General features: G+C 52.5%; 4 protein-coding genes across 5 annotated transcripts; 1 reads left to right on the top strand and 3 right to left on the bottom strand.

The window, feature by feature from the left end:
• Window positions 1-737: 737 nt before the first annotated feature.
• Window positions 738-11,441, bottom strand: POLDIP2 (DNA polymerase delta interacting protein 2). The gene is made up of 11 exons (XM_045836554.1): window positions 11,218-11,441; window positions 9,782-9,863; window positions 6,885-6,982; window positions 6,093-6,189; window positions 5,620-5,695; window positions 5,280-5,387; window positions 4,695-4,831; window positions 3,310-3,336; window positions 2,777-2,902; window positions 1,701-1,780; window positions 738-1,180 (listed from the first exon to the last, which is right to left on the bottom strand). Exons 1-11 carry the CDS (start codon window positions 11,373-11,375, stop codon window positions 1,066-1,068), a joined length of 1,104 nt encoding a protein of 367 aa, XP_045692510.1. The 5' UTR covers window positions 11,376-11,441; the 3' UTR covers window positions 738-1,065.
• Window positions 11,442-11,546: 105 nt separating this feature from the next.
• Window positions 11,547-14,907, top strand: TMEM199 (transmembrane protein 199). 2 transcript variants are annotated; one of them, XM_045837594.1, is made up of 6 exons: window positions 11,547-11,796; window positions 12,338-12,411; window positions 12,753-12,842; window positions 13,353-13,395; window positions 13,657-13,718; window positions 14,031-14,907. In XM_045837594.1, exons 1-6 carry the CDS (start codon window positions 11,586-11,588, stop codon window positions 14,124-14,126), a joined length of 576 nt encoding a protein of 191 aa, XP_045693550.1. In that variant the 5' UTR covers window positions 11,547-11,585; the 3' UTR covers window positions 14,127-14,907. The 2 variants fall into 2 exon arrangements, with proteins under 2 accessions (XP_045693550.1, XP_045693549.1); XM_045837593.1 differs by having other exon boundaries at window positions 13,606-13,718.
• A 2,383-nt stretch (window positions 14,908-17,290) lies between these two features.
• Window positions 17,291-19,253, bottom strand: SEBOX (SEBOX homeobox). Its single transcript, XM_045837216.1, has 3 exons — window positions 18,806-19,253; window positions 18,488-18,648; window positions 17,291-18,319 (listed from the first exon to the last, which is right to left on the bottom strand). The coding sequence occupies exons 1-3, from the start codon at window positions 18,900-18,902 to the stop codon at window positions 17,939-17,941; spliced, it is 639 nt and encodes a 212-aa protein (XP_045693172.1). The 5' UTR covers window positions 18,903-19,253; the 3' UTR covers window positions 17,291-17,938.
• Window positions 19,254-20,155: 902 nt separating this feature from the next.
• On the bottom strand, window positions 20,156-23,089 carry VTN (vitronectin). Its single transcript, XM_045836884.1, has 8 exons — window positions 22,918-23,089; window positions 22,692-22,811; window positions 22,298-22,615; window positions 22,080-22,219; window positions 21,672-21,828; window positions 21,352-21,504; window positions 20,592-20,957; window positions 20,156-20,355 (listed from the first exon to the last, which is right to left on the bottom strand). The coding sequence occupies exons 1-8, from the start codon at window positions 22,997-22,999 to the stop codon at window positions 20,243-20,245; spliced, it is 1,449 nt and encodes a 482-aa protein (XP_045692840.1). The 5' UTR covers window positions 23,000-23,089; the 3' UTR covers window positions 20,156-20,242.
• Window positions 23,090-23,518: the final 429 nt, after the last annotated feature.

The raw sequence follows: 23,518 nt of genomic DNA, 5'->3' as shown, positions 1-23,518 counted from the left end.
CCGCTATGATCGTGGCTCTTTTGTGTGTGTCCACCTGACCTGGCTTCTCCCTGTCAGATGTCCCCTGGCACTCAGTTGTCCTGCAACCCGGGCTCCCCCTGGTGGAGGATTAAAGGACAACACTAATAAGGGCTGGAACTGAGATTTAATGTTAATTCAAGAATAAAACAACCTCTTTAACAATCACTATGGTAGCAGGGAAGCAGGAACCCTAAGAAACAGGGCAAAATGCAGCATATTTCATCTCTGGCTCTTGGAGATCTGTGAGCAGCTCAGAAAGCAGCTTGGCTTAGTCACCACCCATAACGTAAACCTCGGCTGAATTTCTGCATTTGTAATCTGGAGGCTTGGCAACCTGTGCTCACGGCAGGCAGGCCCAACATTCCGGGAAACCTGGCCGGCTTGCTTCACTCCTCTCCCCGGCCCGGGGAGGCCAGAGATGCCAGTGGTTGGCCAACACGAAGAGCCAGGCCACTCCTCTGACCCTGACGCTGGCCTCCCCCTCTGCAGCTGGCGGAAGGTAAACAAGAGAACGAGAGTCCAGCCCAGCCCCCACCCCACCGACTGAGAGGTACAGTGACTCTGAGACAGGTCCAGCGACCCCAAGCTTCAGGAGGGAAACACATACCCTCGTAGGAGTGGGACCTTCCTGGAAAGAGCAAGGGAAGCAATCAAGGGCCCCCCCCACCAGGTCAAAAAGGGAGCCTGAGGCCCTAGGGGCAGAAATGGCGAGGGTGGCCGAGCGTGCACTGGTTTATTGACCAAACCTCACATTCCAAACAGGCCAGGAAACTCCTCGCCTGTGGCAGCTGACCACAGTTCCTGGTGGAAGGTCTGGAACACAGTGTAGGCAGGGCTTGCAGGGGAGGCCAGCCTTGGAAGAGTCCTACATGGATCTTCTGGAGGAGATGGTTCTAGCCCACCCACCAAAAAAAGAACCCCACATTTGAATGACGCACACGATGAAGAGACCCACTGCATCCAGCAGTGGAGAGTTCTGCAGCAGTTGTGGGGTGAGAGCCATTCTTCAGGGACCAGGCCTGGCTGTGTGGGGTCTCGGCTGGCCTACCAGTGAAGGCCTGAGGGTGGTGTCTTCTCATCTTTATTGCTTTCCAGGGAGAAGGGAGGGATCCGGACATCAAAGTGGGAGCCATCAGGCCTCTCGAAGCGGAACGTGCCCCTGTGAGTCAGAGAAGCTAGTTTAGAGGGAGTGCGGGCCGAGACCATCCTGAGGACCTAGAGAGCCATGTGGCCTCAGCTCCAGAACCACAGCAGGATGAGGCAGGCCCGGGCTCTCTTCTGCCTGGTTCATGCCAGCACAACACTAGTCCTGGGACCCAAGAACCCTCCCTGGCCCTACATGAAAAGAAATACACCTGACCCTTAGATGCACACTGCATTAAAAACCCAACTACACTTTCCGGTTAAGGAAACACCAGGAAAAACCAATTGTGTGGGCCATTCTGTATCATCAAATCACCAGACCTCTTTGGCTTAAGTCCTTCATCCACAAAACCACAGGAAACTGGGAAACAGACATAAAAAATCAGGTAAGTCCCAAATAACGAACAGCAGGTAATGCTCAAACTCAGGACTTGACTCGGCCCAAAACTCACTGCAAGCTGTATGCTCCCACTTTTCGGACCTGCAGGCGGAGTCTGAGGAGTTGAGCTGCCCTGCCCAGGCACATGCTCACTCACCACATATGCCCACTGGAAGCTTGCAGCGAGACGTGGCTGCTGTACTGGAACGCAGGCTGCTCCTTGGACAACACTGGTTCCTGTGAGGGTTCAGGGAAAATAGGTTAGGCCAGACGAGCTCCCTGTGCCCCAGGGCCAGATGCTGCCTGCCAGTGCTTCCCCCACTGCACAGCTATGGTCCTGGGCCTTTTACTCTGACTCTAGGAAAGGTAATTTTAGGCTGCATGTCTGAGAACACTGGGCCAAGATGCCAGGCACAGAACCTACTCTGCAAATACCCCTCCCAGTGTCCACTTGCTGAGTGCCTGAGTGCAAGGTGGTGGTGCTCTGCAAACCTTTGCTGACTCACGTTTCCAAGTACTCATGAGGCAATAGTGTGATTCCCATTTCAGCAGTAAATGGGCAAACTGAGACTTTGGCTAAATAACTTACCCAAAATTACGCAGTGAAGAAAGAACATAGCTGGCATTTGAAGCCAGATTATCTAACTCCAAAGCCCCCTATTCTTACTTAGGATCCGACCCTGCTCCCCACAAGTCCCTGCTGACTTAGATAAATGCTTGTTAAATGTGGCCTCTGGCCAGTTCTCATAACTTTATTTCTCAGGAGACAGAGTGTAGTAGTACAGAAATTGCAAAATCAGGTCTCCTCAAGAACCAGCAGAGGATGTGAGCATGTGAAGAAGCGGAGGAAGGACAGCCAGCAGTAGTGGGGCCTGCCTGCCCCACCTAAGAGCATTCAATTTCAGAGTTTTTAAAAGGCACTGTGCTGGCAAGAAAAACTCCCCACCAGCTTTGAAGCTCACCAGCTCACCTGGATTCAAATCCAGGTCCTGCCCCCACTAGCTATGGGACTGGGCTAGTTATCTAACTTTATACTCTCATGCCACTCTCGTCTGTGAAGTGGGTTGTGAGAAAGCTATCTCACAGGGTGCTTGTAAGGTTTCTCACCAATGCGCTCATACGTGGAGCCTCTGCCCCTAGCGCAGAGGAGGAGGAAACCACACACTAAACCCCCAAGCCTGTGGGGCAGGACCAGGAACTGGGCATTATTGGCCCAGTGATGATAATGCTCACCCTGCCAACCACCCCTCGGCCTCGCACTGTCTCCAAGGTGCCAGATAGACTGAATATCCTCCAGTGTCGCTCCCGGAGCTGTACCACGTCATTGTCAAGGTTCTCCAAGCGGATACAGTAGCGCCACTGTGGGAGTGGGGAAGAAAGAATTCACAGCTGAGGAAAGTAAACTTTGCCTGGCTGGTGTAGCTGAGTGGATTGAATGTGGGCTACAAACCAAACTGTCACAGGTTCGATTCCCAGTCAGGGCACACGCCTGGGTTGCAGACCATGACCCCCAGCAACCACACATTGATGTTTCTCTCTCTCTATCTCCCTCCCTTCCCTCTCTAAAAATAAATAAAATATTAAAAAAAAAAAAAAAAAGAAAGTAAACTTTGGGCTAGCCTGCCCAGAATTCTGAGAGAGCAAAGGCAACAAAGGTTGACCCTTGCATTGCACAGGCCCCACTCCCCAGAGGTAAAGTCCCCCCTGCCAACCTGCCCCTACCATGCACCTTTCCTAAGCTCCACCTCCTGGAGGGAGACACTCACCCAGTAGACATGGGAATTCTGGGCTTCCTGCGGGGGAAAAAAACACAAAGAACCTAAGTACCAGAGCAGGGGGCAGAATCAAGTCTGTTCCAATTGACACCTCTCCAATGGAGTAGGGGCATTCCGGGAAGGCTGCAGAGACTGAGCAGTGCTGAGAATGCCTGTGGGTCATGACAGCTGAACTGTAGTATAGGAGACTGTTCGGTGTGGTGTGAGGAATGTAGCCCAGCCCCCAATTCGGAAAACCAACAGAGCGAGGTTGGCACACAGGACCCATGCCCATGGACAGGTTTTCCCGTGGGGACTCAGGCCTGTATTGTACCTAGGCTGTTGTGAGGCTTGCTTTTGCTAAAATTTCCTCACCCTGAATTGAGGCAGCAAATGTTTACTGTGTATCTTTAACTTTCTAAAGTCTGTGCTAAACCTCCCAAGTATGGAGTGTAACCAGTTCAACCTCTTTTCCCCTTGGTCTGAAACATTCTTCTCTTTGAAGTAAGTAGCAACATTCTTTGTTATCTGTGAATGGTAATCACCTACAGTGAACCTGTCCATAGTAAGTGAGGACCATCCTCGATGTAATGTGCCCAGAAAAGCAATCAAAGGCAGTCCAGGAGGGGTCGGGGCCCTCTCCATGCCGTCCTTTTTCTCCACAGGACTTCTGCAGTCCGTGTGAACTTGTTCATCGCAGCCACAACACACGGACCCCGTGGGCTGGAGTCCGCATCACCGTGGCCCACAAGCCACTGCAGAAGGCAGCCTCGCCTGGGTCCACCCGTGGCCCCCCTCCTCATCCTGTCAGACACAGAGCTCTTCCCTTTCTCTGAACCACCCTCTCCCTGTCAGTTGACGCTCCCCCTCACTGCTGGCCCAGGCCACTGCCCTCGTCTTTGGCCCTACCATAGCCCAACCTTATCGATACTGGGTTCGGTGTGTACTGACATCCCTCCATCCTGTGAGCTCTGGAAGGCAGGGACAATGTTTCATTCTTATCTGTATCCCCAGGACCTAGCTTACAACCAGACAAGAAATAGCTCAATTAATGTTTGAGTAATGCATAAAAGTATAAAGATCATCCTATCCTACACCGATTTAAAGATGTATGTGTATATTCTCCATAAGCGTGGCTCCCTTTGAGCCAGAAGAGAAGGAAGAGTCAGCCTGGAGCGTGGAGGACTCCTCCTTGGGCACAAAGGTTTCCCTGCTCTAGGTCCTGATGTCAGCCACTGCCAAAAGGCTGCTCAACCCCGCCCCGTACGTGGAGGGCTTGGAAGCAGAACCACCAGCACGTGGCTGACATGCGGAACCTGCTCCAGCAGTCACACCAGGAATGCCACACAGAATCGGGGGCCCGGCCCCCAGGGAAGGAGCCCACACGGGGCACGTACCCTCATGCCCATGTAGAAGGGGATGACAGTGACTCGGATGTTCTCCGTTGTTTCCCGGTGGACGTCGGAGAGCTCCAGCCAGGGGTGGTTCTTCTCTTGCCAGGCCCGTAATGTCTCCCGAGCCACAAAAGGGGGAGCTGGGGCAAGGGGATGACTGGTCAGTCCAGGCCGGAGCCCGCAGCATTACACCCACTGCCCAATAGCCCCTCCTAGAAAACCCTGCCCAGGGGTGGCCCAGGGAAACAAGACACCCGAACATGAAGCGAAAGCACTGGTGGGAAGAGGGCACAGAGCTGCTTCCATAGATAAGCTCCGGGGAGGTATGTGGCTTCCTGGGATGAGAACTGGACTGGGAATTAAGAGTCCTGGTTGTCAGGCCTCACTCTGCCACTGACTACAACCTCCAGTCCCTTCTCATCCCCTCTGAGCCTCAGTTTCCGTACGTGGAGATGATGGCCATTGACCTGGCAGGTCTAACGGGAAGTTGAATGAGAATATGGAAACAGAGCTTTGAAATGACTTCTGTGATATCATTTTTGAAGAAAGGGCCCTCCCTTTCCAGCTTCTCTTCTTGAGAGAGATTACCTTTTGTCTGGTCATAGAGAAGAAATCTTTCAAAGAGCTCGTGCTGGATGGGAACCTGATCGGTGGAGGTGTAGGGGAGGATGTCTTCATGGCTGACATAGTCCAGGCCTGGCACACAGAGGCAAAGAGCAGTGAAATTGTATAGAAGGGGAGGAGGAACAGGGCTGAACAGAAACATAATTCCTGGTCTTGTCCCAGGGTGGGATGACCCTGGTACCATTGCACTCAGCGTCTGTAATCCCTCCCAGCCAATTAAGGACATCTGAAAGGCATCAGAACCCTCTCCCTGAGACACTCGGGACACCTGATGGACAGGCACCGTTCAGGTGTGTGTACTCACCTGGGATGGCATAGAGGGCCCGGCTGTCATCATGGTTGGCCAAGAAAGTCACAGCTTCTGTCTGAGATCTCTGAGACTAAGCAAGAAGTGAGTCAGACTTTCTTCCTCTCTCTCTCTTTTTTAAGACTTTATTTATTTATTTTTAGAGAGAAGGGAAGGGAGGAGGTAAGAGAGGGAGAGAAACATCAATGTATGGTTGCCTCTCGCATGCCCCCAACAGGGAACTTGGCCTGCAACCCAGGCCTATGTCCTGACTGGGAATTGAACCAGCAACCTTTTGGCTGGAGGAACGATGCTCCAACCGAGCCATGCAGCCACAGTGAGTCAGACTTTCTTAGTCACTCTCCAGTCCTAAGGTCTTGGGGCCCAGAGTTGATCTAGTCTGTCTGACCCCTCTCCCTCCCTTTGCCCCCATTGGGGTTCAGGTCTTTCCCATGGAGCAGAACCCCACGCCCAGCCATCATTTTACTTACTATATGCGGACAGTCTCGGGCATCAATCAGCACCTGATAGTAAGTGTGAGTTTTTCCTTTCACCTCCTTAGAGCCGTGGCCAGCAGGATTCTCTGCTCTACAGGGTAAAAAACACCCAAGATCACCCAGAGAGAAATAGAAGCAGTGCCTGCCCTATCCCCCTACTCCAGCCCCCCCTCATCCAAACAGGCTGGTGCCTTATCTGAAGGGCTTTAGCAACTCCCAGCCCAGCCACTCCCCAGGCTGGGACAAACAAAGGAACATGGAGGGCCCATGGCACAGAGCCATCATCTGTTCTACTCTCTGGCTGCCTCTTGGGAGAAGGGGGAGATGTTGAGAAAATCAAATGCAGGCCTCAGTCCCCAGAGCCCAGACTACCCCGTTCTTCTCACATCCCAGGGGCTACCTGTGATAGCTGAATGAAACCAGGCCTTTTCTTTTCTAAGGTACTCGAATGATGATGAAGAGATTAAGGGAAGGATTCTAAGTGAATGTCAAGAAATCAAGAAGCAGAATTCCCCAGTGCCTTCAGGGATAATTATAATGCGAACTGAGAACAGCTTGGGAGACTCTCCTGGGGAGGCCTAAAGGGGCCCTCTGGCTTCAGACTGCTCCTGGCACTCAGGGCTTTGGTCTCCATGGTTACTAGCAGCAGGGGAGCACTTGGACATTCCTAAGGCCCAGGAGGATGCTGTCTTCACCCTGGGATCCCAGGGACCCCAGTTACTTGTGTCTGCCATGAGGCAGGCCTCCTCCTGAGGACACTGTGAGGCACAATGCAGGGCAGCTTACTTTTCTGGAGCTGCAGAAGCCACATCCCGGTCGTACAGCCTGGCCTGCCAGGGAAACAGGACAACACCTCGGTAGCCAAAAACACTATGAAGGAAAAGCTGGGAGGAAAGAGAGGCCTCAGTGAGTCTGCAGTCCAGCAAGTTCATCCAGACGGGACACAGACCACCCAACAGCACAGACGTGCGAACTCCTGCACAAGGTCTTGCCGCTCTTTTCCTTGAACTCTGCAATCTCCCCAGACCAACTTCGGAACACTCTTACCCCCTCTTCACCTAGCTGGCCTCTACGCATCCTTTAGGCCACAATGCAGGCCTCTAGGAAGTGTTCCCTGACCTCCCCTTCACCTAGCACAGTGCGCAGCTGTTGGTAATTTGCATATCATAATTCCTTTCTAAGCTGTCAACTCCATTAGGCATTGCTTTCCGATTTAACTCCAATGCACAATGCAGACACACCGAAAAAAATCCTGAATAAAAAAAAAAGTCCTCCTTACCTACAAGAAGTCTAAATCCATCTCAGTGGATCTGGTTCAAAGCTGATTCAGAAAAAGAGCCTCACACCCAGAGCTTACTACACTGCAGAAAGCTGAACTATGACAAAGCACCAGGTGTATTTTTCTGAAAGCTCCCTCACTGGCTTCCCACCATCCACTACATTAGAGGACTCTTCAGTAACTTGTCTCTCTCCTCACTACAGTCCAAACCACTTCTGTCCACACTAACTTGGAGAGAGAACCCACTGATACATGAAATGCACTCAAATCCAGGAAAACAGAAACCCACCTTTATTTTTTAATATATTTTATTGATTATGCTATTACAGTTGTCCCCTTTTCCCTTTATTCCCCTCCGCCCTGTGCACCCCCTCCCACCCACATTCCTCCCCTTTAGTTCATGTCCATGGGTCATACATTTAAGTTCTTTGGCTTCTCCATTTCCCATACTATTCTTAACCCTGTCTATTTCCTACCTACCATCTATGCCACTTATTCTCTGAACCTATTCTCCCCTCTCCGCACCCACTCTCCCAGTGATAACCCTCCATGTGATCTCCATTTCTCTGGTTCTGTTCCTGTTCTAGTTGTTTGCTAAGTTTCTTTTTGTTTTTGCTTTAGGTGTGGTTGTTAATAATTGTGCATTTGCTGTCATTTTACTGTACATTTTTTTTTAATCTTATTTTCTTAGATAAGTCCTTTTAACATTTCACAAAATAAGGGCTTGGTGATGATGAACTCCTTTAACTTGACTTTATCTGAGAAGCACTTTATCTGCCCTTCCATGCTAAATGAAAGCTTTGCTGGATAGAGTAATCTGGGATGTAGGTCCTTGCCTTTCATGACTTGGAATACTTCTTTCCAGCCCCTTCTTACCTGCAAGATTTCTTTTGAGAAATCAGCTGACAGTCTTATGGGAACTCCTTTATAGGTAACTGTTTCCTTTTCTCTTGTTGCTTTTAAGATTCTCTCCTTATCTTTAATCTTGGCTAATGTGATTATGATGTGCCTTGGTGTGTTCCTCCTTGGGTCCAACTTCTCTGGGACTCTCTGAGCTTCCTGGACTTCCTGGAAGTCTATTTCCTTTGCCAGATTGGGGAAGCTCTCCTTCATTATTTGTTCAAATAAGTTTTCAATTTCTTGCTGTTCCTCTTCTTCTCTGGCACCCCTATGATTTGGATGCTGGAACATTTAAAGATGTTCTGGAGGTCCCTACACCTCTCTTCACTTTTTTTGAGTTCTTATTTCTTCATTCTGTTCTGATTGAATGTTTCTTTCTTCCTTCTGGTCCACACCATTGATTTGAGTCCTGATTTCCTTCCCTTCATTGTTGGTTCCCTTTACACTTTCCTTTATTTCATTTAGCATAGCCTTCATTTTTTTCATCTAATTTGCAACCATATTCAACCAATCCTGTGAGCATCCTGATTACCAGTGTTTTGAACTGTGCATCTGATAGGCTTGCTGTCTCTTCGTTACTTAGTTGTATTTTTCCTGGAGCTTTGATCTGTTCTTTCATTTGGGCCTTTTTTTTTTGTCTCAGTGTGCCTGTTACATAGTAAGGGGCAGAGCCTTAGGTGTTCACCAGGGCGGGGCAAGCCATGTCCCTGGGTTGACACACTTTGTGGGGGAGGGGTCAGAGAGGGATCAGTGCCACTTGCTCCACTCTCTGCCAGTTTTTAGTCACTTCTCCCACTACCCACAATCAAATTGGGCCCTTCTGGTGCTGATTCCTGGGTGGTTGGGTTTGTGTACGTTCTAAGACCCTGTGGGGCTCTCCAATAAATTCTCCTGTGAGGCTGAGAGTTTCTCCCACAAGCCGCAACCTCCACAGGTGTTTTCAATCAGAGGTTTGAGGCTTTATTTCTCCGCACTGGGACCCTGGGTTGTGCAGTCTGTCTTGCTCCCCAGTAGTTCCTCCTGGTCTATCTGCATGTGAATGTGGGACTGCCCAGTCCAAAATCCACCACCTCGCTGAGTCTGCCAGCCACTGCCTTGCCCACCAGCCACAGTCTTGCCTGCCCCAGTCCTCTAGCCGCAGCCTTACCACAAGTCCTCTCCACCCGGCTGCCCGTCTCCACCCCTCCTACCCGTCTGGATGAATGTTTCTTTAACTCCTTGGTGGTCGGACTTCCATACAGTTGGATTTTCTGGCAGTTCTGGTTGTTTTTGTTTTTAAATTTGTTGTTATCCTTCTTTTGGTTGTGTGAGGAGGCACAGTGTGTCTACCTACACCTCCATCTTGGCCAGAAGTCCCCCAGAAACCCACCTTTAAACACTTGTGGTTCTAATCTGGCCCCAGACACCAAGGCACAAAACTGTAACATTCAGCTCTATGACTAAATCTGACCCTCTCGGCAGAACACACCATGAAAAAGGAAAGATGACCCAGACCAGCACTCACCTGCCCAGTCTCATATTTTCCATTCTGTTTTGGCACCTCAAACACACCAACTGTCTCCAAAACTTTGCCCTCTGGTCGGTTTCTGATTAGGAAGGAACAGAACAAGCAGCTGAACAGCTGAGGAGGTAATAGGACTTACCCATCAGGAAAGGCTACTAGAATACTGAGGGACCAAGGCCATGACAGCAGAGAAGCGTCAGGGGAGCCAGCTGAAATAGGTAAGGGTCCTGCCAAGTCACCACCCCACGCTCCACGGAGCCTCTGCCTGTCCTATTCTGAGGTCCAGCCACAGGCCCCAGGTTTCCATGCCAGGTCCACCTGCTCCCGGATCACTTTCTTCTCTTCGCTCTCAGCGTTCCTCATATCATGCCCTCTACCCTGCCTAACTGTGCTCCTTGCCTCCCTTTTCTCCCTAAGCCACCCTCCTGACCTCCCACAGCATTTTAACTGTCCTTCCCACCTGGCATTAATTTCAGTTATTTGTGCCCATGTCTTATCTCCATTAGAGACTGTAAGCACCCTGGGAGCAATGCCTGTGTCTGATTAGCCTAGTGTATACCAGGAGCTCAAAAATATTTGTTCTGTTATAATTCCATGTCCATCTCCAGCTCTGAACTGCAGTCTTCACCCTGCCTTTGAAGGGCTTAATCATCCTCTCTGGATTTCCTCCTGCATTCCCTACATTGCACCCTGCAGTCTCTCAATCCAGTTTTTGTTCAGATTTACATCATTTTTCACAGGAGTCTGAAAATGCAACTAGTTATCTCTCCCCAATATGAACGTCTAATCTCCCTTACTAAAAGGTCTGTTCTCTCAGCGACCTCTCCGCACAGGTGCTCTTTACAGGAGCTGTTGAAAGCACTGCTCTTCTTACTGTTTGGAGATGTAAACATCATGCTTCCTCCCACTTGATCCTCTGGCCCCAATTTTGATCTGTCTGTCCTATCCCTGGAAACAATGCTCACACCATCCCCATGCCTCAAGCCCTCTTCCCCAAATCACATCGAGAGAACCAGTCTGCCCAAGGTCACACTGAAACCGGGGACCTGAGCGGGGCTCAGACTCAGGAGCCCTGTTTCCCACTTCAAGCATCTTTCTGAGAGAGAACTTGACCCAATCCGGAGCTAGGGAGGTGGAAGTCAAAAGCCCTAGGTCTTAATTAATAGGCTGCCCACTAACAGCGGCGCTCAGAGATCCCCACTCCGGAGGTAGGATTCACTTTGGGAGGATTACTGGTTCCCACTCAGAGCCTGCCCCGCATAACCCAGGGATCTGGACCGCACTCCCTTCTCTGCTCCTGGCACAAATCCCAGACAGCGTAGATCGGCTTCCGGCTGGGACCCTGTCACGGGTCTAATTCCCTCTCCCCTCCGGGCCTCCTAGCCTCCTCCCTGGCCAGAAACACGCTCTTTAGGCTCCGGGCCCCTGCCCCTCACCGGGACGAGAGGTGCCTCCGCGTCGTGGTCGCTGCAGGGAGGAAGGGCCCGGCTCCACCCGCCGCACAGAGTGGCCTTGGCCCCCGGGCACCGGTCAGTGACCGGGACCACCAGCGGCTGCCTATGGCCAGGGCCCGCCGGGCCACACAGCCCGCCATGTCCCCCACGAGCGCCTGCTGGGCTGCTGACACAGGGCCCGACCCACAGCCCGGCGGCGTCCCGCCCCCGCCCCACACTGCCCCGCGCTGCGCCCCGCCCTCTTGGCCCTCTGCCCCGCTTCCCCCACCCCCCTACAAGCTCCTTGTTCCTTCCGGCGCACGGCTGGCGGAAGTCCCCTCGGAGTCACCTGACCGTACAGTGGGCTAGAAATGGCGTCTTATTTAGTCGCGGGAGAGCGGCTAGTGCGTGCTGTGGCCCCAGGTGGGGAGCTGGAGCAAGAGCAGTTGCCCCGGAAGCTGCGGGCAGATCTTGAGGCCGCTTTGGAGAGGAAGCACAAGGGTGGTGATCGCCTCAGTGGTTCCGCACGCCTGGTTTCCTTCCGCCTGATTCGGGATCTGCACCAGTACCTGAGAGAAAGGGGTGAGGTCCATTCTCCAGCACGGGAGTCGCCTCCTCTTCTCCAGAGTCTGTTCCTTCTTGAAGTCTTTCCCCCACCTCTAGCATCTTTATCCATCACTCTCTTGATGACCGCGGAACGATCATCGAGCCAACCCAAGAATCACCCCAGAAATTCTAGGGCAAATCACTCCCTTCACAACTCCCCGGGAGTTCCTTCTGGGTTACAAAATTTGCCTGTGCAGTTTCTGCTTTCTTGAGAATCTCCACATCCAGGCCCAAGTAGACCCACCTGACCCTTGAGGAAGTCCAAGTTTTAACTCAGGACCACCTCACAGGGTCAGTTTCTTCCTTTTAAGCCACATTAGAAACCAACAGAGCCGGGTGGCTCTGTTGGTTGGAGCATCGTTCCGTACACCAAAAGGTTGCGGTTGAATTCATTGGTATAGAAATGGCCATGCTTTATTTTACTAGAAAGAACAGAAAGACTAGACCCTTCTCTGATCTTAATCCTTCGAACTCAGCTCTATGGATCATTACATTTGTAGACATATTTTCTTCCCAGATTCCAAACTGTACCTTCATGCGCTCTTAGAAGGCAGTGAAATCTATCTCCCAGAGGTGGTGAAGCCTCCTAGGGTATGTAAACGATACATTTGTGAGAGTGGATGTTGGCTGAGTTGAGCTTATCTGTGATGCATCCAGACTTGTGGGTCAACTTTTGTGTTAAAAAAACTATTTTTAAACTATATTTTAAATGTGTGGGAGCTGGGGTGGGTGGGGCAAGCAGATGTTGTCCTTGTTTGGCAGCTTGGAAAACAGATCCATTAAAAAAGGAGTTTTCAAAGCAGTGGAGGCAGAACTGGTACATGGGTCTCCTGGTCCCCTTAGCAGTATTTTGCGCCCTGAAACCAATGATTATGAGATGCTTTCAACCAAGCTGGGAATGTCATTCTTCTCATTTGATTTTTCTGCCTTAGAACCCAGAGCTAGTTGCCCGTCTGGAGAAAATTAAGATACAGTTGGCCAATGAGGAATATAAGCAGATCACCCGCAATGTAACCTGTCAGGTAAGGGCCTGCCCTTCAACACGTGGACTGGGTAGCCGTGGAAAGCAGGGCATTGCCCTGGGAAGAGGCACAGAGGAAAGAAGCAACATGGAATGGTTTGTATACTATTCAGGGAGCAAAAAAGTTTTGTGTTACATACAAACCAAATATAATTCCATACTCATTCACTGAGTCTCTGGTCTTAGATAGTAACTGATTCTTAAAAGTTATAGAGGTGGGAAATGAGTGTTGGAGCCCTTCTTCTGACAGGGCTGCCTACCGTTCTCCGCCATGCTGCTGCCCTGGGGCACTGACGGGTAGATGGGTACTGGAAGCCTGTGTCTCTTTGAAATGCTTGATCTTGATCTAGGAAAGAATCCAGCTGGTCCCAGACAAGAGAATCCATGGAGAAGAAAGACTTAATGTTTGGGCAAATAAAAAAGGGCTGAGCCCAGGCCAACAAATGGACACTCTCTGGGCTGCCTCGGAGCTACTTCCATTCTGAAATCATTCACTTTTGCTTTTTCCCAGGATTTAAGACATGGTGGGATTCTGAGTGACCTGGGCAAGGAAGGTGAGATACTAGGATGTCAAGTGCTAAAGTCTGTCCCTGGGAAGGGTCAGTCACAGCACTCCCTCCCACCCCAGTGCTCTGGGGGTGAGCCTGAGCTATTCAGGTTTGCTGTTTGAGGGAGACCCAGTTGATGGGGAGGCAGCCATGGGATAAGAGGGCCTCCTGAAGGATGCTGACTTAAAGGTTTCCTCCCTGGGTTCTTCCCCAAAGTGAGGTCAGTGAAGGCTCTGGTCATCACCATCTTCAACTTCATTGTCACAGTGGCAGCTGCCTTCGTCTGCACTTACCTTGGAAGCCAGTATGTCTTCACAGAAATGGCCTCGGTGAGTAGGCACTGTGGTCCAGGTAGGATGCTCCAGATGGGGGTGTTAGTGGGAAAGGGAGGAAGTACGTGAACATGCCTTGCATAGGTTAGGTATGGACCAAATATATATGCAGTGAACAAGAGGGGCATTTGAGCTTTTCAGTAGTCTTGCGGGTAGAAGTAACCTCAAGAGAATACAGATCTTCTTTTCTTCCCTCCCCTGCCCAACTTATGGGCTGGGTTGGGGTCCTCTTCAAACTCATCAGAGGTGTTGGAGGCTGCAGAGCCGGTGGCCAGCCTCCATCCCCTGAGCCTGGTTCTCCCTCCCCAGCGGGTACTGGCTGCATTGATCGTCGCCTCTGTGGTGGGTCTGGCCGAGCTGTACGTCATGGTGCGGGTGATGGAAGGAGAGTTGGGAGAGATATAACTGGTGCTTCATCATCAAAGTCTGGAGACGGTTTGGAGGGGCTCCAGGCTCCCAGCTGGCCATCACTGACTCTCGGTGAACCCATCAGGTTCCTTGCACTTGACTTTGGATAGTCAGGGCCAAGCACAGGCTACCTACTGTTTCTGTGGGGAGCCCCATCATCTGTCAATTGCCAGAGGGGGCAGTAGAGGAGACTCAGCCAACAACTGCAAAGAACTGGTCTGTCAGTACCTCCTCCTGGTCTGCCCTCTACAGTCCATTCCGGGCACTGCTGGCACTGGGGTTTTCCATCCGGAGTAAATACAACACAGGCTTTCCCAGCAGCAGATCATACCACCTGAAGTTGCCCACGTGCACAAATCAGTCATCATCCCTGCTCCACACGTCCTTGATGCTGACCTACAACTTAGCTCTGAAACTTCCAAGAAAGCAAAAAGGATTTCCTTTCTCCAGGTTATGCTGGAAGAAGTACTGATCAGAGAACACCAAATAAGAGAAACATGAGGGGTACAGGATGCTGGGATTGGAAGTAAGGCAGCTACCTTTTTGCAATCTTAGTTTCTATCTTCATCCTCTTCCTTCTGCTTGCCTTTTTCAGGTTTTCTGTGTGCTTCTACCTGTCTCTACCATCCACCAGGCCTCCCTAAACTTCCCACCTTGTTTCCTTTGCTCTGCCTCCCAAAATGAAAACAATATTGGCCCTAGCTGATGTGGTTCAGTGGATTGAGTGCCAGCCTGTAAACCGAAGGGTTACCAGTTCGATTCCCAGTCAGGGCACATGCCTGGGTTGCAGACCAGGTCCCTGGTTATGGGTGTGTTAGAAGCATGCAACCAATTGATATTTCTTTTCTCCAACCTCTCTTTTTCTCTCCCTTTCCCTTTCTCTAAAAATAAAATCTCTAAGGAAAAAAATAATTTAGATGGCAAAACAGTGTATCTGCTTGTAATTGCAAAATCCCTTGTACTTGTATTTGTAGAGAGAGTGCACCTACTGTGGATTGTCTCAACTAGTAAAGGGAGGGACAGGGACAATTTTCAGACTAACTATATGTATGAATATGAATAAACATGCACATGAATATGTATACATTTTTATACATGAGCCTAACTATAGGATGTTTAATATGTGTTCATAAACATGTTTGGGTGTTTGAAAAACAGTATGTAAATGCTCACAGTTGAGTCATTGTTTTGTGCGGTTGCTTTTGGTCTTTCCAACAACCTAGGGTTTGGAAAAGGAAGTGTCTTTGAACCCTTTTCCAGAAGACAGAACTGAGGCAGAGAGAGAGATCAAATGGCCCGCTGTGGTCCTCCCTCTGTTAAATGGAGCCAAAGACTCCTGGGTGGTCCTGAAGTCTCTGTGTGATGTTAAATTTCTGGAACTTAGATTGGTGGTGTGATGACAGAATCTGTATAAGGCACTTAGAAAACGATCTCAGCATCAGTTATTTATCCAATAAATATTTGTTGTATTCATTGTACTTTTATTTCAAATCGGTGACAACACAAAAGCCCAAAAAGTCTCAGAGCTATAAAAAGCCCAGATTTTTATAGCTCTGAGAGTTGTGCAGGGTTGCTCCTAATGGTGGACTCCATCTTTTTTCATCTGTTCACTGCATGAGCTCCTGTGGGGCCCCTGCACTCCCACCCCCGCCCCAGGCACTCTGCTGTTCTTAGAAATCAGCTCAGGAGACATTTCCTCAGCAGTATTTGCCAGTTTCTTCTGGATATAGAGCAAGTCTGAACCTCTTAGGACAGTGTTCTACATGACAGGGAGGTTTTAGGCCATCGCTTTGTTGAGAAATCTTAGGATTTCCATTGTTGGTTGACAGAAATGAAAACAAAAAAAATGCAGGTGGCATTTTACAGTGTTTTAAGATTAAGTTTAAAAAAGCTCTGTGGAGGCCCTGGCTGGGTAGCTCAGTTGGTTAGAGTATCGTCCCCATATGCCATGGTTGGGGGTTCAATCCTAGGTCAGGGCACATATGTCTCCAAGGGGTGGGGGACATAAATAAGCAAAATAAATCAATGTTTCTTTTGCTCCCCCGCACCTGAAACTTTAAAACATTTCTTTTAATGCTTTGTGGAGATTCTGGCTCTGCTTCCCTGTGCTGAGCTCTGTGGGCCAGGGCGTCCCCATGCTTCTCATGATGAGATTGGGGTTGTTCCACACACGCACACCTGTCATTAGAGTGTGGTCTTTCTCTGATCCCAACTCCCAAGGCCACAAGCCACAAGGCTCCTGTGGCCTTGAGCACTTACTGAAACCTCCCTTACGGGCCAAGTCCTGTGCTAGCTCCTGGGGACAGAGGTAAACGGCCTAGTCCCTGCCAAGCAAATGGCCACTGCGCAAGGTAGTTTCAGTCTGCAGGGGCACAGTTAGAAATAAGACTCGGGTGACTGTCTCCTGTTCTCACCACAGGAAACGGAATTCAGTCTCCCCTCAGTCACTTCTGCCTCACCAGACCACGCTGTCTCTGGTGCCATCTGAGTCCAGGGCTTCCCAGGGGGAAGTGGGAGTCCTTGGCAGGAGGCCCAAGGAACAGGGAGTTTGGGGCCTCCCCAGTTCCCCGTGGCCTGCTGTATGGAGAGGGGAAGGGAACTGGATTGTGTTGAGAGCTTCCACATGTCACACATATGAAGCTCTTCACCTGCATTATTGCTCTCATTTCCAAAATGGGGAAGAGACAGTATTATCCCCACTTTCAGGCTCAGAGACTTTGAGAGAGTTGCAGGGTTACATAGCAAAGTCAGGATTTGAATCCGATTGCAGACTCCATGCTTTCCTCTGAAGCAGAGCAGCTCCAGCTGGACTGGCCATCAACCAGTGGAATCCGGAGCCGGGTTGCCAGCAGAGGTTACCATCTCTGCAGGATCTGAAGAGCCCTAAACCCTTCAATTAACTGTTCCTCTTAACTAATCCCAACAGAAGCCTGGGTAATACCTCCTACCCAGCCTATTTAGGGATTAGGTGATGGAGACAAATTTCAAAAGCAAACAACCCTCTGCCACCCTCCCGCCCCATTCATTTGCATTACACAACAATCCAGATTAAGGTACAGAGGTAGGGTTTTATTTGGAGATTAGTTGGTATTACAGATGACCTGATACCGAAACCCCTGTGCCTTGCACTCCCCACCCTGCCCCACCCTAAATCCAGCAGGTTGTCTCTACAGCCTCAGATCGGAGGGCAGCCAGTCTGATCTTGATGAAAATTAAACCGCTATAAGCTCCAAGCTCCTATTTCTACTTTATTACTTTAATATCACTTCATCTTCAGATCCATGGTTTGGATTTAATTTGTCCAGGTGGTAGGAGGTCAGGAGAGCCCCTCAACTTTGAAAGGGCCAGTCCCTTGCAGTCTAGAATTAGGGTTAGCACACTCTCATCTCACTCACTCAGCAGTTAGTTGCTGACCTGAAGGTCACGGGCAGCTGCCCATTATCTTAAAGGGAGGAGGTGTCTTTGGCTTGGGTGAGAAGCATTGGGGACCAGGTCTGGCAGGAGAGGTGGAGAACGTGGCCCCGTGCCTCATCCCTCTGAGGGTGCTTCCTGCCAAGACAGTGGGCACATGTCCCAGGAGGAGGTGCAGGGTCCTGGGGAGCAGGAGCCAGGCCCCAGTCACTCCATAGGATCCCCATCTAGGCTGGCCCACAACAGTGGAAGGGAGGGATTCCTGAGCTAAACTTCCTGTAAGAGAGCACCCTTGTGTGAAAGTAGGGGGTCAGGGATCCACTTCTGATGTGTTCAGTCCTAAGGGGAAGGTGGGCTACAGGAGCTAGAGGTGGGGGTTTGTGGGTCCTGGACCTAGATTAGGAGTGGTCTGTGTTGGTCACAATGGCCGAGGCATAGATGAGGTCAGACAGGCTGCCCAGTGAGGTCTGGGGAGTAGCTTGTTCTGAGGAAAGGGGGACCCCTGCAGCCCCAGCTGACCCCAGTGGAACTGCAGCTTGAACCCTCACCCGGCCCGGCCCTGGCCCCAGGCTTGGAGCTGGACGGCAGGCATGCCAACACCCTGAGGAGCACCGAGACGCGCTGCCGGGGAGTGGGAGCCAGCCTAGAGTTCGGGGCTCCCGGGGCTGCTGGGGGCTATCTGGAAGAGAATTTGGCCTATGCGGGGGTTCAGGCCTGGGGCTTAGGCCTCCTGACTTCCTATTCTTGATCCTCTTGGCCCGCCGATTCTGGAACCACACCTGGTAAAGGAAGAAGAAAGGGTCTTTTCTGGCTCCAGCACCCCTTCCCCACCCAGTACAGGACAAGCAGAACCCAGAAGCAGGATACCCAGGGAGAAGGAGCTGTGGGCCAAGACCAGAAGCTGGCTGTGTGAGAGTACCCCACCCTGAGAGGGGGTCATAGCTCACCTGTATCTTGGCCTCGGGAAGGCAGGTGACCCGGGCCAGATGCTCACGAGTGCCAATGTCAGGGTAGGGCCGTGCTGCGAACACCCGCTCCAGCTCCAGCAGCTGCCCTCTGCTGAACGTGGTCCGCCTTCTCCGGTGTGGACCCAGCCCACCGGCATGGCCTGTGGGCCGGTGTGGGGGTCGGGGCCAAGACTCCCTTTGAGAGCTCCCCCCGACCTCAAAGCCCACAGCAGCCCCTGAAGCATCTCCCCACCCAAATTTCCCCCATCACATACTCCCCACATCCTTCCCCTGACCACCATTTTCCCACCAGGTCACCTGTTGGAGATGCATCCACAGGGCTGGCCATGGAGCTGACAGAGAGTGAGGAGCCAGAGGGCCATGCCAAGGCTGTGCCTACCCCACACTCCTCCATTTGGGGTTTTATCCGGCTCAGAGGGATGGCCCCGCCTCCAGGAAGGGAGAGGTTTACCGTCCAGCTTGAGAGAGGCAGAGAAGTCCAAGAGGAAAGACGGCTGGCCAGGTGCAGTGTTGGGGCTTGGCAGGATATGGGTAGGGCAAAAGTTTGGGGGCCCTTGTTCCTTCAGGGCTTCACAAAGGAAGCTAGTCTCAGCCCCCTCCTTGAACTGCAAATTCGGGCAGTCTGTCTATAACCTTGGTACTACGTGAAAATTCTCCAGGACTCCTTCCGGGAAGCCAAAGCGATACCTCCCTCCAGTGCTCGCAGTGCTCCGCCTGCCCCTCTGGAGTACTCAGCCCTGACGCTGGCTGCCTTCAGGGAAGAGTGGGTGGGTGGGGCCCTGTCCCACAGCTGGAGGCTGCTAAGGCTGGACAGGGTGTGGGGGACGACAGGGGACAGCAGATGAGCGGGAGCCACCCCACCCTCAGAAGGGCTGGGGAGCAGCTGTTGCCACCGGATCTCCCTCAGCTCTGCTTTAGAGCTTTGCCCACATCTAACCCTTCCTCCCTGGCCCCTCGAAAGCATGGGTGGGCTTCCTACACTCCAGGACCCTGAAACCAGAGGTTGTAAGGGGTTTTAAGAAAGATGTTTTTACAGTGTACTCGTCCTTGGAAATCTCCTGGGCCACTTTCTAACAGAAGTACGTACATTTGAATTCCCCTTGAGTCCCTGCCCTCCCTATCACTCCTAACCTCAGACCCTAGACCCAAGACAGAGTCCTCAAAGAAGGCCTTGTCTAGGGGTGGGTTCAGGGGAGCACGGTGACCAGCTCCCCAGAGACTTGGGTGTCTGACCTGGCCACACTTCAGGCACAGGATGGCCAGAAAACATCTGGAACCCCATCTCTCCCACCCGCCTCTCTCCTCCAAGACCCTAGACTTCAGTTCCAAGCTGTAAAGCAAGCTCAAGATTGAGAGGGGACTCGCAGTAAATCCTGGCATCATCAGAGAAGTTCAAGCTCCTGCATAAATGCTGGTGGCTTGTTGAGGGCGGCTCAGCTCAGGAAGAGGGCGGGCACTCACGAGCCTTCCCCAGCCTATAGCTTCTATGGTTCATGAAGAGCACCTGAGCCCAACGAGGGCTAGACACAGAGAGGCCCTTCTCTGTCCCCTCCTCCAAGCCATCCTGACAGCCCAGCTTCCCCTCCTTCACCCAGACAGATCCCTGCCTCCTGCCTGTCTACCCCAGTCAGGACAGTAGTCTTAAACTCAGAGTCAAGGGATCTTTATTGAGCTGCGAGGAGGAGGTGGGAGGAGGGAGCAGCGGAGGAGGGCCAGCTGTATGGACTCAGACTCCTACTTCTGACCAGGGGCTGGGCAGCCCAACCAGTACTGGGCGATGTTACGCGGGTAGGGAGGGCTCACGGTGTCCACTCGCCGAGTGCGGAGGTTGACTCGGTAGTACTGGTCTGGAAGAGAGGTTGGGAGAGAGTGCGTTAGACCCAGTCTGGCCCTACCCACTCCTGCCCCGAGAAGGAAGACCCAGGTCCCTCCTGGAATGATAAGTGAACACCACAGTGCAGCCAAGGACTCCTGGCCTGGCTTTCTGGGGTCACTGCTCAAGGGCTGCGTTCAGCTCATGGGAACCAGAGAGAGCAGGGAGGACCACTGCTAAACCAGCTAGAGAGGTGGCAGGGGCTCCCACCTCCTGAGAAAAAGTAGACACTCTGGGTGGGCTTGCAACTGGAAGGCACAAGGAAGTCCATGTCGTAGTCATAGTTGTAGTTGTAGGTTCCTAGGTCACTGTCCTCACTGGATAACCAGGACAGCCAGGATGAACGGGACTTCCGGTTGGAGTTCTGGCTGCGGCCACGGCTGCGACCACGGCGTGATCCGTAGCGTTTGCGGCTGAGGCTGCGGCTGCGGCTGCGACTCTTAGTCTTAGCACTCTTGAGCCCAGAGGAGCGGAGAGCTGAGCCTGAGACGTAGATCCTGCCAGCCATGGCCGCATCCACTTGCTCGGGCACACCAGGCCAGTCCCGGCTAATAAACCCCGGCTCTCTGGCACCACCTGTGGCAGGGAAGGGGTTAGTGGGAGCCTTGAGAGCCTGGACCCTGCCCCCAGCAGGGAGGGCCTTTAGAGTTGTCCAAGGACACACAACAAGCTAGTGGCAGCGCCCTTTCCCCTGTCCTCCCTCCACCATATCCCTCCCCATTTGCCTCAGCCACAGTCCCTCCTCCTGCTGGCTGTGCCCTTGGCTGTGCTAGGCAAAGTCCAAGGTGTGGGGTCCAGGTGGAGGCAAGCCTTCCCCCAGAGGTGAAAACAGATGCAAAGTCTGGCCTGAGCAAACAGCTTTTGATCGATAGCTCTCCAGTCACAGCCCCCTCTGGCCAGCCCAGTCCTCCCCGACCCCGGGAACCCCAGCCCTCTGGAAGGGAAAACAAGCCCCGTCTGCCCTCCATACCGGAGGATTTGTCCCAGAAGAGGAGCTCAAAGATCTCCTCCCAGCTGTCCCGCTGCAGCAGGGCAAAGTGTTCAAACACGGCTGACAGGGCACTGCCTTCACACTCCTTCCGACTGGGCTGCTGCTGGAACTCGTACTCCCAGTACTGTTTCCCTGGGGAGGCAGTAGCACGCATAAAGCTGGAAAGCCCGGAGGCTGTTGAATTAGGAGCTGGGGGGGGGGGGCGGGGGTGCATCATCTAAATCTGTCCCCAGTGGAGTAGGAGAAAAAACAGAGACTGTTCCACTGCCTGCTCACTCTCCCCTCCACCCCCTGAGTACCCTTGAAGAAGTAGACCCGCTCTCGTCCACTGTAGCTGTGAGCAGGGAGGGCCAAGGCTGCATCCACATTGTCCGGAATGCCCTGGAAGCCTTCGGAGATGTTGTGGGGGTAACCGGGGTCCAGGATGCCATCCTCGAAGCGCCAGTACTGACTACCCTAAGGGGCAGGGAAAGAGGAAGGAGGTGAGGAGGTGGCACAGAGGCAGAGTCCCCCATCAGAGGCAGCAGTCTCAGTTCTAGGCTGGTCACCCTGGACCTGGAACCTTGGGCCTCCCTTTCCTCAGAGAGCCCCAGCCAGGGACCACAGGCTGGTATTCAGATTTCTTGCCAACCCTGGTCCTGGGCACAATGGCCGTAATTCTTGCCTGGATACCCTTGACCCTGAACCACAGTCCCTGGGCCTGGCACCTTAAAGAGGTAGGTCTTCCCCTGACAGTTGATGCGGGTGAAGGCAGCATCAATGGGGCCCTCTATACCCCAGACGTCTCGGATGAGCTTGGGGTACCCAGGCTTCACTGCCTCTTCATCCAGCTCATAGCAGTACCGCCCTGGAGTGGAGGAGGCTGTGTGAGGGAGGGGATGTTCCTGGGCAGACCCCCACCCTCAAGAACTGCCCCTGGAGTCACCTCGGAAGGCAAAGAGGGAACCATTCTTGAGGTCAGTGAAGGCATCAAGGGGCTTCCCACTGCACAGCTCCTCTGCTGACGACTCTAAGATCCCTGGATCAGTGGTCGTGGGTCCTGGGGCCTCCTGTCCTGGTCCCGGGACCTCTTCCTCAGGGTTCTGAACAGGTGCCTCCTCCTGAGTCAGTTCAAACTCAGCCTGCAGGTCAGAGCTGAGGTTGACGCGCTCTGCCTGCATGTGGACACTGACGTCGGTCCTCTCGGTATAGTCGTGGACCCCATAGTCATCTTCTGGCAGAGTGAACACGTCCCCACGAGTCACTGCAGGCAGGGAGGGGGGTGGTGAGTCTCCAGCTGCAGAGAGCACCCCAGGCTCACCCAGCCATTCTGAACGCACCTTGAGGCTTGCACTCAGCCATGTAGTCAGCACAGCAGCTCTGGTAGTAAGAGCAGAGCTCGTCACACTGACACTTCCTGTCAACGTTGAAGCCCTCGGTGCAGCGGTCCTTGCATGACTCTGTGGGGAGGGGGTATCAGCTGGCACAGTCAAACCCAGACCACCCTTGCCCAGACCACCCTTGCCCACCCTATTGGCCCAACTGTCCACCCACACCCTCCTGCACCTTGGTCAGCCACAACAACCCACGCCAGCAGTGCCAGCATCAGAAGGGGCCTTGGGGGTGCCATGGCAGGGCTTCTAGCCATGAGCCTGGCTGCTGGGTTCTGTGCTCTCTGCTCTCTGCTCTCTGCTCTGTTGCCTGAGAAGAGGAGGGAGAGGCAGGACGGAGAGGGAGGGAGGGAGGGAACCAGAGAAGAAGAGCTGCCTTTTCTGCTGCTGTTTGTTCAACCTCCAGCCCAGCCCCTAGTGCCCTGATGCCCAGAGGTTGCCTTAGTGCAGGGTCACGGTCCTGAAACTCTGGGCCTGGGAGAGCAGGATCACTGCCAAGCTCAGGGTCACCTCAGAAGAGGACTAGCACAGTGGGCCGGGAAGGCAGAAAGGAAGTCCACTCTGCCACTTACTGGTTGTGTGACCTTGGGCTAACACTGCCTCCGCGGGGTTTGTTTGTTTGTTTGTTTTGGTAAAATGAGACTAATAATACTTGCTTCATGGGGCGTTTGGAGATTACATGAGCAGAAAAAAAGATCCGGTGCCTGGAGTAGCCCCAACTTCATTCTCCATGAATCGTATTGATCCCTGGTCTGTTTGATCAGGCACGTCCCTGG

The sequence above is a fragment of the Phyllostomus hastatus genome, unplaced genomic scaffold (assembly GCF_019186645.2).
Source record: "Phyllostomus hastatus isolate PE091 unplaced genomic scaffold, TTU_PhHast_1.1 phas_contig_210, whole genome shotgun sequence".
Lineage (NCBI taxonomy): Eukaryota > Metazoa > Chordata > Mammalia > Chiroptera > Phyllostomidae > Phyllostomus > Phyllostomus hastatus.
Note: the sequence above shows the minus strand (reverse complement) of the source record. Positions and strands in the feature narration are given on the sequence as shown.